Source organism: Chelonoidis abingdonii, chromosome 5 (assembly GCF_003597395.2).
Source record: "Chelonoidis abingdonii isolate Lonesome George chromosome 5, CheloAbing_2.0, whole genome shotgun sequence".
In the NCBI taxonomy this organism is placed as follows: Eukaryota; Metazoa; Chordata; order Testudines; family Testudinidae; genus Chelonoidis; species Chelonoidis abingdonii.
Window position 1 is genome coordinate 72,310,250 of NC_133773.1, and position 13,514 is coordinate 72,323,763.

The window sequence follows — 13,514 nt, forward strand, 5'->3', positions numbered from 1 at the left end:
CGTTCACCAACAGGCTGAGGTGAACGCACGAGGCCAGCAACACCACAACATCCCCTTGGGCCTGGAGTTTCCCTTGACAAGCCCATCACTGAGGTATCGGTAGACCTGGATACCCCGACATCCAAGGTAAGCCACCACCATCGACATGCACTTGGTACATACCCACAGTGCTGTCAGTAGGCCAAACAGAAGGACCACGAACTGATAGTGGTCAGGACCTACTGTGAACAGGAGGAAGCGTCTTGTGTCCCTCGAAGATGGCAGTATGAAAGTACACATCTTTCAGATCAAGGGCAGCGTACCAGTCTCCCAGATCCAGGGAGGAGATGCTGGTAGCTAGGGAGACCATAAGGAACTTCAGTTTCACTAAGAAGCAGTTCAAGCCCCATAGGTCTAGTATGGGCCCCAGACCACCCTTGGCTTTGGGGATTAAAAAGTATTGGGAATACAATCCTTTGTTCCTGTACTCCACAGGAACTACCTCCACCACACCCAGCTGCAGTAGACCCTCTACCTCCTGCGTGAAAAGATTCTCATTACAAGGGTCCCTGAAGAGAGATGAGGGTGTAGAAAGTAACTGAAGATTGTAACCCTGGTGCCACCATATTGAGGACACATCAGTTTGATGTTATAGACACCCACACAGGGAGGAAGGAAGAAAGGCGGTTGGCAAATAGAGGGGAGAAAGAATCTGGGGAACAGACCGGTAGGTCGCCCTCAGGTTTAACCTCAAAACAGGCGCTTGCCTGTCTGCTTACTGTGGTTCGAGCCTGACTAGGATATAGACAGGGGCTGGTGGCCAGAGTGCCTCTTGTAGCCCCTGGATTTTTGGTGGGGAGGCTGCTGGAAAGGGCAGCTCCCCTGGCTCTGTGGCTGCTACAGTTTAAACCGCTTGCAGGAAGGGCTAGAGACATACAGGTACAGTGTTTTCAGGATGGTGCAGGAATCTTTCAGGCCATGGAGTTTATTGTCCATCTGTTCTGTGAACAGGGCATGCCCGTCAAAAGGGAGATGTAGCATTGACTGCTGAGCCTCTGGGAAAAGACCAGAGAGGAGCAGCCAACGAGATGGCTCATGCCATGGTATGGGCAGTGGTGTCTGCTGCGTCTGACACTGCCTAGAGAGCTGCTCCGGCTGCATTCGAGCCATCATCCAGGATCGCCTGGAATTCCTTCCTAGAAGCCTTAGGAGGTGCGCTCTCCAACTTGGTCATGGCCTGCCACACATTAAAATCATAGCAGCCTAGCAGGGCCTATTGTTGGCCACCGGCAACTGTTGACTGGAGGACGAATAAACGTTATACCCACACAAGTCTAGTCTCCTTGAGTCTTCATTCTTAGGGGTAGCCCCAGGTTGACCCTGTCTCTCCCTGTAGTTGACTGGCTCTACCACTAAGGAACTGGCAACAGGGTGGGTATAAACATAATCATGACCCTTGAATGGGATGAAGTACTTGTGCTTTGCCCTCTTGGAGACTGAAAGCAATGAGGAGGGGGTTTGCCAGAGAGCATTTGTAATCTTTGCAACCCCCTCATGTAGGGGCAACGCTACCCTGGCCGGGGCTACGGGGCAGAGAACATCAAAGAGGGAGTCTGCGGGCTCCTCTAACTCCTCCACCTGAAGGCCCAGCTTGGCGGCCACCCTCTAACAGCTCCTAATGTGCCTTAGAATCATCCTGGGGAACTGATGGAGTGGTCCCCACTATACCCTTGTCTGGAGATGACAAGGAGGAAGCCAGTACCAAGGGGTCCTCCACAAGCAGAGACGGTATGACGGCTTGCTTGCCCACTTCCTCCTGTGCCTGTGAGGTGTCTGCAGCTGAAGCCTCTTGAATTGGAGGGGAGCAGGAGAGGGAGGTAGCCGATCTCTCCAAAGCTCTGGATACCGAGCAGGAGGCCTGAGTGAATCCCCATTGGTTCCCTGGGTACCACTGTGCCAGCCATGGAGCCTGAGGCCACGGGGCCAGCTGCAGTGCCATCAACGTAGGTTTTGGAGCTTGTCCTGCAGCTAGGGAACCTCACTCTGAATCTGAGCTGTATCCCAAGCGGTAGCTCCCCTGTGACCAAGACTGGGCTGAGTGATGGCTCTGTCTCGATCAGTACCGGACACTCCTCCCGGAGTTGGGTCTGGCTGAACTCAATGAGCGGATCCGTGATGGCCCCAGGCTGGCGATCTATGCCTCACGTTTAACGAGCAGTACTGGGATGTGGAGTGGGCCTGGGAACCAGACTGGGCTTGGTGTCATGAAGATGCAGCTGCATGCAGTGACGCCATCCTGGGGGATCAGCGATGATCTGGGGACAGTACCGTCAGTCCCTTGACCTCTGCCTGGAATGGTACCGGTGCTGCAGAGATTCTGGGCGCCAACTCCGAAACTCCTGCTGCAGGGCACATGCCTCCAGATGTCTGCACCCAGTTACTGGTGAGCCACACCTCAAGCCTATCATTGTCAGACACGTGTCAGCTGCAAGAGGGCGATCGCTGGCCAGACCTCTGCAAAGGGAAGCTTGCCATAGAGGTAGAGACTGTGGTGGTCCAACCGCAGGTTTACACCATGACTGGGGCCCCACAGGGGCCAGAGCGGGCAGCACCAAGAGGGATAATCTCTCATGCCACTCGGAGGGTCTCCGGCGTTGATGGTATCCAGGACCAGAGGCTCTGATAATATGTTCTGAATCAGAATGCCTTTGCCTGGCAGATTGATGGTCCCCATATCAGAAGCAGTCATGGAGAACTATCTTTCTGAGGCTCTTAAAAGTTTCTTTGCATATGGAGCACCTCTTGGCTTTCAGCTTGCTCAGTTTGGCCAACTGTGTTCTGATGGGGGAGAAGGAGTGAAGAAATTGAGGGAAGAAGCTCAAAATTCAATTTGCAGTAAACAGGAATTCTGAATGCACAGGGATCAGACCCACAGTGGACTAGTTTTTTATTTTAATTTTTTTCTACAATGGAAAGTCATTGCAAAATTAGATCCTCAACAAGTAATCTTTTTCCCTTAAATAATTTTAAGGCCCGTAAGTGCTGAGCCTAAAGATCGTTTCTTTAAATAAACTGCCATAACTTACATTCAAAATACTACACATGCTATGGACAACCTCCTCCTATAACTGGCTGGGGTTTTATGTTAATTGCCAACCAAGTATTTAAACAATTGACATAAAAATGTAATTATTCTACACAGACTGAAATCTGCAAACAGTGGTATTGATCCTCTTCTAGGGTACAAATAGATTAATTTTTTTAAAATGTGGAGAGATTGATTTTTCCACACTTGAATAATATTCTTATTTGCTATTTCACGCACCTTAAATTAGCTCTTGAGGGATTAAGGAGAACTCAGAATTGGTTGGAAGGCCTTAAGATTATTCTCTTTTTTAAATGTGAAAAAATATGCATGTATTCTGCACAAAGTTAACTGGCAAAAGTACTATCATCATCTTAAAAGCTTGTATTCCACTCAGTATGGCCAAAACGTCCTACTCTTATAGGAAGAAGCCATGCCTAGTGTAGGTTGTGTGTTAGAAGTAACACACATTTACGTGAAATTCTGGTTCCACAGAAGTCAATTGCAAAATTTCCATTGACGTCACTGGGCTAGAATTTCATCTCAGGAATTTTGTGGAAGTTCAAGATTCTAGAACAAAAGCATCCAACAGCCAATTTGATGTATATTTGTGGTCTAAATGGCATATTCAGATCCTGAAGAATCTAGGATTTTTTTTTAAAAATCTTGTTTCTGAACAATTACAAAGTTAACGTTGAAAATATGAACTAGAACCAGTGTCAAAGGGTGCATCTGAGTCTGCAGACAGCTTGAAACAATGAATTTAAAAGCTGTGAGTTCCTCCATTCCCAATTAATCTTTTTGTACAGTTATCTCTATAGACATTTGAAATGTCAAGCTTAACTACTTCACTGTTGATCATTTTAGTGGACTAAATGGGGAAGAGGAAGAGAATAAAGCCTGGAGGGAAAAACAGAGTTGTTGAAGAAAATGAAATGCAGAAGGAATAAAATAAATAAAAAAAAGACATAGTAAAGACAAAGAGAAACAGAGAAAACATGAGGAAACACAAGAAAGGAAGACCATAGGTCATAAAGGAGAAGTTAGTATTGTCTGAATCAGTAGAAAAATTAAGGTACGGAATAAATAATAACTGAAAGTTTAGGTAATACATCACGACCATTTACCTCTGATCTTTGTACAAATCTCCCACTGACATCAGTGGGATTTCACTGTGGATTCCTAAATTTATAACCCAGCCAACGGAACAATGGATTTTGACCCTCTTCTTCCAATTAATCTGACACTCTGGTTCTAAAACATGTAAAGAAAACAATTCCACAGAAGCAAAAAGAATTTAACACTGTTTAACCCTTCTGCCCCCTGCAATGGGCAAGAAAGGAATTTTTAATAGTAATAATATCATAAAAATAAACAGTTATACAAAAATCAAGTATTTATTTATGAAGATTAGAAATAATGTACACATTAACTTTAACTTAATGCTAAAATAATTTGACTTTTAAATTTTTCCAGCTGAGACTGCTATTACTCAGGGTTTGAAAATCCATCTCTCTCCAACAGAATAAGTGAAAATTATAAGTTTCATTTGATCTGTAATACTTGACCTGTTGTACACACAGACTAGTAACACTTTCTAGTCATTGTCTCTGGGGAAAAAAAAACAAAACACACCTTATTTTGCCGGTATGGTGCTCCCTCTGACAGAGGAAGAGAGTACAGGGAAAATCTAGGTTTATATTGTCCTGGGAGCTCACACAACAAATCATCAGCATCAAAATGACAACAGTAACACAGTATTTAAGTGTTTAACAAAGATATATTATCCAATTTTGTTTTTCTCTGTGTAGCAGGAGGGGAAAAAAAAGAGCAGCCTTAACTTTGGCACAGCTTTAGAGTTAGAGAAGGTAGCAAAATTTGAAGTATTAATGTCTCTGCTAGAAAGATTATGGCAGAAACTCTCCAGTTCCAAATGAATTCCATTACTCCTTTGGAAAAAAATTAACTTTTTCAATGACGTGATAAAGACCAGTTTGCCTCAGTTTGCAAAAAACTATTAAGATAATTTGGGTGATACTAGTTAAAAAATGACAAATTGAAACTTCAACATGCTACCAGTTTTATTCTAAAAAACGTGAAATATTCACACTTGGGCCACTGATACAATGTGATTATTTAAATACAGTCTAACTGGTCAACTGAAAATGAAATACAATCTTTAGTAGGGATAAATAGAATTATTTTTAGTGTGTAAGTGAAGAGCTAGAAGTAGGCATTTTCAAAACATGGTAATCCTTTTAACTCCTTATACCTAACAGTCAACAATTAATATGGCAAGGCCTCTATTACACGATAAATCTATGTTGATTTAAAAAAAAACACACATCTTCTGGGCCATCCTCTGTATACTTTGGTTGAAATTTTTAAGATAAAGTGTAATTTCTGCAGCAGGTAACTTTAAAAATGAGGAAATACATAAACATCTCATCTGAAATATAGGCATGTTTTTCCATCTTTTTCATGCAATTAGCATACTCTTCTTATGTCTCCCACTTTCCTGCTCCTTATTCAGTTATTATTACATTTTCCATTGTAACTTGCAATTCTGCTGTAAAAATCCAGACACCTACATATCACACTTCCTGACTCAGGTTTATTCATCATTATCTGTAGAGAGGGGAAAAAAGACAAATTTAGCAGATTCACTAAAACTTAGTAAGATAAATAGTTAAGTAAGCAACCATATACGATAAAAATTCTATTATGAAGTAAGATTGAAATGAACTTTAAAATTATTTTTTAACAGATTTCAAAACAGAATTGAAAGCATTATGCATACAAGCCTGTAAAGCAAAAAACATTACATCTTTACTGGACTAATAAACTTCTTAAGATTCTTGCATTCTATATGGCCTGTTCAACTTAATCATATATAACAAGCTGTTATCACAATGAAATCCTTTCACTACCAAGAAAGGAGAGATTACTCACCCTGTGTAGTAACTGGAGTTCTTCAAGATGTACGTCCATATGGGTATTGCACTTCAAACGTGCACATGCCCTTGCGCCTTTGATTGGAAATTTTTGGTAGTAGTGCTCATTTAGCTTACGCATCTACCCTTCGCATCCTTGTGCCCCCACACCAAGGATATAAAGCATTGTGGGGGCAAAAAGACCTTAGTTCCTTCTCATTCTCCATCCCACTAGGGATGATCTGAATCAAAGGGGAAGGAGATGGGGTAGTGGAGCACCACTTGGCGGACACAGCTCAAAAAACTTTAGTTATTGCACAAGGTAAATAATCACTCCTTCTTCTATTACATCCCTATGGGTGCTCCACTTCAGGTGACTTCAGTACAGTACAACTGCATTTCCTCCTGCAGTATCTGATCTAGCAGCATTAACCAAAACCATAATGCTTGGAGAAAGTAGGTGCACGTGTCCAGGTTTCAGCAACTGGAACATATTTGAGAAGCTACGGATGTAGACTGTCATCTTGTAGAATAAGCTATCCCTCTAGGGGAAGGTTGATCATCAGTCAACTCATGCCAGGTAATATAATATAACCAGAGATCCATCTTGAGACCCTCTGCATGGAGACTGGGGATCACTGAAATCTGTCTGCAATTGACATAAAAAAACCTAGGAGATTTTTCTAAAGTGTCTGGTTCTATCCAAGTAAAACGCTAACAGCCTCCTCACATTTAGGGTATGGAAAGAAGTTTCTTATCTAGTCTGATGTAGCTTGGGAAAGTAATTGGAAGGTGAATGGTCTGATTAATATGAAATTCAGAAGAAACTTTAGATAATTTTTTTTGGGATGGATTCAAAATAACACCTTTTTGTAGAGAACACCTTTTTGTAGAGAACTTTAGATAATTTTTTTTTGGATGGATTCAAAATAACACCTTTAATCTTCCATTAAAGCCCCCAGTTCCCTGACCCTAAGGGCAGAGGTGATGGCCACCAAGAATGCCGTCTTCACAGGTAGATGTAAGAAGGAGCACGTAGCTAGTAACTCAAAAGGATGTTTCATGAGGCAATTAAGAACAAGGATCTCTAGTTCGCATTCTGAGACAACAGACGGGTAAGAGGCAAGTTGGATGAGATAAGGATACCAAACCTGTCTTGACCAAGATGGAGCAATCAAAATGGATTACCATGCGGTCTTGCTTGATCTTGTTGAGAACCTTTAGAAGCAATGGTGGTGGTGGATGTGCATAAAAAGAGGGCTCCCTGTTCATGAAATGAGACTGCCATCTCCTAGAGATTAAGGCTCAAAACCTGCCCTGGAACAGAATTTGTTGCACTTTGTATTGGCTGCTTGGGCAAAAAGATTGACCTCTGGGAATCCCCAAGCTAAGAATAGTCTGTTGAGGACCACTTGTCTAGCTCCCGTTTGTAATTTATGGAGTAATGTCTGCAGAGGTCATCTGTCATAGTGTTTTTATACCGGGTAGTTCGGCTGAGATGACTATATTATTGGCTATGCACCAATTCCAGAGTTTTATCACTTTGGTGCAGAGAGAGCGGAATGTGTGTCTACCTGACAATAGATATAATACATTCAGGCCATGCTGTCTGTCCTTATCTTGACTGAATTGGTTCTGAATAGAAGGAGAAAATGAAAATTAATATTTCTGGCCACTCTCAACTCCAGAAAGTTGATGCGGAAGAGCTGTTCGTGCAGTGATCATCTGCCTTGAACTGTGTGGGGTCCCAGCTGTATCCCCTATCTCAAGAATAATTCATCTGATGTTATCATGACAGTAGAGTGATTTTGGATAAATGTGGTTCTGGCATGGATATTCACAGGGTCTTCCCATCAGTTGAGTGACTGCAGAATCCACTGGGTAACAGATACAAGCCTGTCCTGTTCAGCCTGTAGACCATCCAAAGCCATCACTGGAGACACCGAAGATGTAACCTGGCATGCTGAAATATAAGCTGCTACGTGCCCCAGCAGTTGAAGATGGTTTCTTACTGACAATTGGGGAATGCACTGAATTCTTGAGATGAGATTCTTGAGGGTGAGAAATCTGTTGGAAGGGAGACAAGCCCTGCCTGCCAGCACATCCAGAAAACCTTCAGTGTCTAAAATTTAGACACTGAAGTGGTATCAAAATGGACTTCTTGAGATTGACCTGGAGGCCTAGGCTGCAGAATTGGGATTGTATCACCTGTAGCGCTGATAATGCTTTCTGATAAGGTCTGCCCCGAACAACTAATTGCCTGGATAAGAGAAGATGATTATGCCTCCATGATGAAGGTGTATGGCTGACTGCTATAACCTTTGAGAATATCCTTGGGGCCAAGGAGAGGCCAAAAAGGAGCACCTGGTACAGGTAATGGTCATGGTTGAACAGGAATAGAAGAAACCTCTTGTAAGAAGGCTGGAATGCCACATGAAAATGTATTCCTGTAGGCTGAAATTCATAAACCAACCTCCAGAAGCTAGAGAGGAAATTATGCCTGCACATGATCTGTTCAGACGTCTGAGGTCTAACATTGGCCTCCATCCTTACTTCTTTTGGGAAACCAGAACATACTTTGAGTAGAATCCCTTTCCCTTGTGCTACACAGGAACTGGTTTTATGGCTCCTAAACACACAAGAGAGGCAATCTCTTGTGTCAGCAACTGATCATGAGATAGGTAGCTGAAAACGGATGGGGTGGTGGGCAAAGGACTGAAATGAAATGGTGCAACCAGATGTTATGTTTCCAACATCTATTTGTCCAATGTTACATTCTCTCATGCAGCTTCAACTTGAGAAAGACGGTATCCAAAAGGGGGGATTGACCGTCGGACGGAGTAGCAGTAAAATCTGTCGACTAATCGGTTGAGACTCCAGTCCAAGCTATCAAAACTGGTGCTTAGAAGCTGTGAATGGTGAGACGAAGTAGCTGAGGCAAAAGCTGGCTTCTTCGAATATCTAGGTCTCTTGGTTACTCAGGTGGCCTATGGAAGTTAGAAAAATGGTGAAGAAGAAACCTCTGACATCTTGAGATGTGCTAAACCTTCTTTTGTTCACAGGTGTATAGATCCCGAGGGATTTGAGCACGGTTCTTAAGTACCTCAGAGGGTGAAGAAAGTCAGTGGTAGACTCAGCAAATAGTTTGCTGGTTGTCAAAAGGAAGGTCTTCAACAGTACTCTGAACCTCACTAGGGAAACCCAACAGCTTCCACCAAAATTCTCATCCCATCACAGTCATGGTGGTTATGAACTGTGCTGCAGCATAGGCAGCATCTAAGGAGGCACGTCTGTAATTATATTTTTGCCAAAGTTGACCTTCCTGATGCTCAGCCAGGAAGTGTTGAATAAGAGAATTAAACTTGTAAATAATTATATTTTGACATAAGCACCTAGTGGTTCGCAACTTGAAACTGTAATATGGCCGAGGAGCAGGATTTACAACCAAAGAGGTCAAGTCCCTTGTGGTCTTTGGAGTAAAGGGCAGACTTAGAATTGTATCGCCTACCTTATCCATTGATGGCCTCCACTACAAAAGGTATAGGGCAGAAAATAAAAACTCAGGATCCTTGACTAGGACATAGTACATTTTAGCTGCATATTTACAAGTAGGTGGTGTGGTAAGTGGAGTCTGCCAGATCGCCAGAGCCTGCTAAGATTAAGTTCATTGACGGGGTGGCTACCCATATACAGGCTGACCTGTGCAAAATGTCCAGGAGTTTATGGTTAGAATTCTGGACCTCCTCCAATGGAATTTGAAGCATATTGGCAATATGTTTCATCAGCTCCTGAAACATCCTGAAGTCATCTGCCATAGAAGATAGTGAAGGCATGATGGCTTCATCAGGCAATGACAACAAAATATTAATAACAGGTGTCACCTCTTTGTCACCCCTTACCTCCTGCTCCTCAAAAAATCTCCCCTCCCCTATTTGGGAAGGTGAGAGAGGAGGTTGAGAAGAATGACATTGTGTATTCTCCCTTTGGCAGTGAGTAGATGCTGACCTAAACTGGAAGACGTAAATAGCCACAGAATCCCACCAAGGCCACTGAGGGAGGGGCCAAACGGCATAGCGTCATAACTCAGAGGGTGGGAGTTGGGGTCTTGTTTCTTCCACAGAGTTGGTACATGTGGGCAAATTATGCCTCCTAGAATATACAGGAGAACCCTTTACTAAAATTTGAGAGTCAGAGTCCTCCTCAACATATTCAGGGGGAGGTGAGAACAGATGGGTGGGCGGATGTGGAGTGTGAGTGTTTGTGTGTGAGAGAGAGAGAATTGTTTGCCCTGGATGACTGAAGTTGGTGAGTAAAATGGCCTCCAAGACAGATGTGGAGTTGGTGACTCAGCAGATTGTTGTACTGCAAGATGACCGGTACGATTAAGTAACAGAGATTCCGGCTTAGTGGGGACATGGACATTTTTTGGATATCTAAACTCTTTTGGCACCAGTGGCATATAGATAAGAATCAGATGATGAAGGCCACCTTCAGTACCGATGGTACAAAACCCAGATGCCTGATCTGACCCAGATCTTTCTCATACTCCTTTGGTACCGATGAAGAAGTACAGGATGATGGTATAGGTATCAAAGGGATAACAGTCTGATAACACAAATCTCTTTCAGGCAGAACCTCTAGTAGCCTGGGTTTGGCTATTTATTATATTTCTTCTTTATCTCCCTCATTTCTGCTCTGATCCATATATGCTCCAGAGCTAAATAACCAACTTTACCTGTAGGAGCATATCTGTGATTAGCTACAAAAGGAATGTGCATAGTATTAATAAAAAATGTTCAATGTGAGAAATCTGATAAATTTCCTGTAAGGATTATTTTTTTCCCCAATATCCTTTGTGAATTTCTGATCATTTTTAATCCAAGTAATTAATGTAATAATGAGTTTTAAACTGTTTGTTTTAGAAAAAATATTAATGTCACAGACTACTACAAATGAGATTATCCAGGCAGGAGAATATAATACAGAAATAGTATGCAACTGCAGTAAAGTGTTAAGAACATTACCTTCTTGATAGGCTCCATCTGCCATCACTAAATGAAGAATCTTGGCATATAGATGTTTATATTCATTTCCCAGAATATTCTGAACTATTGTTGAACAAATATCAATAGTCTCGTCTTCATCTTCATGTATTGCCTATAAGAGTAGACAATGCAAGTGGTTCAATTTAAAATTTGAAGTCATCATAAAGTGAAACAATTTACAGATTTATAAAAAGAATTGTGGATTAACACAAAACATTAATCTTTTAGGTCACAGAATGAAATTTTCTGTATTAGCGTTAATATGCTGAACAGAATACAAAGTTAGAATGTTTATAAATTCTAGTCATATAACACTATACAGCAGTAAGCAACTCAAGGTAGATTGATCTGTTTTTCATTTAGAGCACTCCACAAACCTTTATTTTATCATAAACTTCAATGAATTTATCAAAGCCTATTTCCTGTTCCAGATTATATCTCAACTCTTCCAAATGGCTGAAGACACTGTCATATGCTTCACATTCACTGGCAATATCCCCATCACTGTTGTCTAGGAAAAGAAAATATAACAGGAGGAAATTCAAAGTTTAATCCCACTTCAGTTCTGAATATATTGCTTCCATGTACTTGAACTTTTGAAGTCCACCCAGACCCCTGAATCAAATTGAAGGCAGTTCACCTCAAGAGTGTGCCACATGCTACCACACATTCACAACAGCACTGAGACACTAATTAAAAGCAGTAATAGACCCTTTCTCCTTTGAATGATCTAAGAAACTGTAAGGTAAGAAGGTGCATGAATGTGGCTCTGTGGAACCAATACAGTCCGGGTGTCCGTGGTACTGGAATGTTATGTAGCTGTCTTCTCCATACACCCCACGCTGCAGATTAACTAGCAGTAACATTTCACAATAATTCAATGAAACAGCTGTCCCAAAATAGACATTTGACTTAATCCTGGCACTGACACAGAATTGCTGGGTAAAATTCCACGTAACCATTCCATAAGTCTCAAAGATGGGTCTAAAACACCACGGCAGGTTGCAAAAGCCTACTAAATGAGTCCTTAATCTGGTATCTAATATTCCATCTGCAGATAAAGATTTGATATAAAGAATGATCTGTTTGGATTCCTTCTGTGCTAAGGTACGTCCTTCTCGAACCACAATAAATCTAGGTGACTTCTGGGAATACCCAGTCATAATTTACGTAACTCCCAAGTTCTCACTTCACGTCCTGATTTGGTAGCAAAACTAGCCCACATGTGCCCTAGTGTGTACGGAAGAAAAACAGATGGACTTTGCACATAGCAAAGTGAAGTCATGTTTTTAAACTTGTTAGCTGGTCATGGTCAACACATGTGGGAACTTAGAGTGAACCACAACTAGATAAAATATTTTTTTAAAGTATTATTTGCCAGGCCTGCACAATATAGAAATTATTTTAAATCCTGTTAGCCAACACATTTTAAAACACAACTTATTTGTTGAGTCAAGACATGACCTAAGAGAATTAGCATATGAGAGATGGCACTCACTCGTGCTTAATAGCTAAAGCCTTAAGGAATTTCTTTACATTAAGGACACCCAGATAATACCTCATCTACAGAAAACCACATGCTATCTGGTCAGAAACTAACAATTCAGAGACCTTTCAACAGGAGTAGGAAACAGGAACAGCAAATGTGTCTTCAGTTTCTCTATTGCTCTGTACATGTTAAGCAGCATTTTTATATACAGTAGAACCTCAGAGTTATGAACACGTCAGGAATCAAGGTTGTTCGTAACTCTGAACAAAATTTTATGGTTGTTTTCAAAAGTTTACAACTGAACATTGACTTCATACAGCTTTGAAACTTTATTATACAGAAGCAAAATACTGCTTCCAACCTTCTTAAATTAAATGAAACAAGCACAGGATCAGTTTCGTTCCCTTTTTTCAGTAGTTTATGTTTAACACAGTACTATAGTGTATTTGCTTCTCTTTTTTTTTTTTTTCCTCTGCTGCTGCCTGATTGCATACTTCCAGTTCCAAATGAGGTCAGTCCTAGGACCAATCCTATTCAGTTTATTCATAAATGATCTGGAGAAAGGGGTAAACAGTGAGGTGGCAAAGTTTGCAGATGATACTAAACTGCTCAAGACAGTTAAGACCAAAGCACACTGTGAAGAACTTCAAAAAGATCTCATAAAACTAAGTGTTTGGGCAACAAAATGGCAAATGAAATTTAAGGTGAATAAATGTAAAGTAATGCACAGTGGAAAAAATAACCCCAACTATACATATAATATGATGGGGGCTAATTTAGCTACAATGAGTCAGGAAAAAGATCTTGGAGTCATCATGGCTAGTTCTCTGAAGATGTCCACGCAGAGTGCAGAGGCAGTCAAAAAAAGGAATCAGGATGTTAGGAATCATTAAAAAGGGGATAGAGAATAAGACTGAGAATATATTATTGCCCTTATATAAATCAATGGTACGCCCACATCTTGAATACTGTGTACAGATGTG

At 41.5% G+C, this 13,514-nt stretch overlaps 1 protein-coding gene across 10 annotated transcripts in view; it reads right to left on the bottom strand.

Annotated features, from left to right (window-relative positions):
• Positions 1 to 2,970: 2,970 nt before the first annotated feature.
• The window catches only part of NEK1 (NIMA related kinase 1), a 118,362-nt gene continuing 107,818 nt past the window's right edge, over positions 2,971 to 13,514 (bottom strand). For 9 of the 10 annotated variants that reach the window (XM_075066367.1, XM_032803645.2, XM_032803643.2 and 6 more), the window contains 3 exons: positions 11,420 to 11,553; positions 11,022 to 11,154; positions 2,971 to 5,692 (listed from right to left, as the gene is read on the bottom strand). In XM_075066367.1, the coding sequence (XP_074922468.1) occupies positions 5,679 to 5,692; positions 11,022 to 11,154; positions 11,420 to 11,553 (281 nt within the window). In that variant the 3' untranslated portion in view covers positions 2,971 to 5,678. Of the gene's footprint in view, positions 5,693 to 11,021; positions 11,155 to 11,419; positions 11,554 to 13,514 lie in introns of those variants that run through there. The other variant, XM_032803647.2, reaches the window with a different exon arrangement.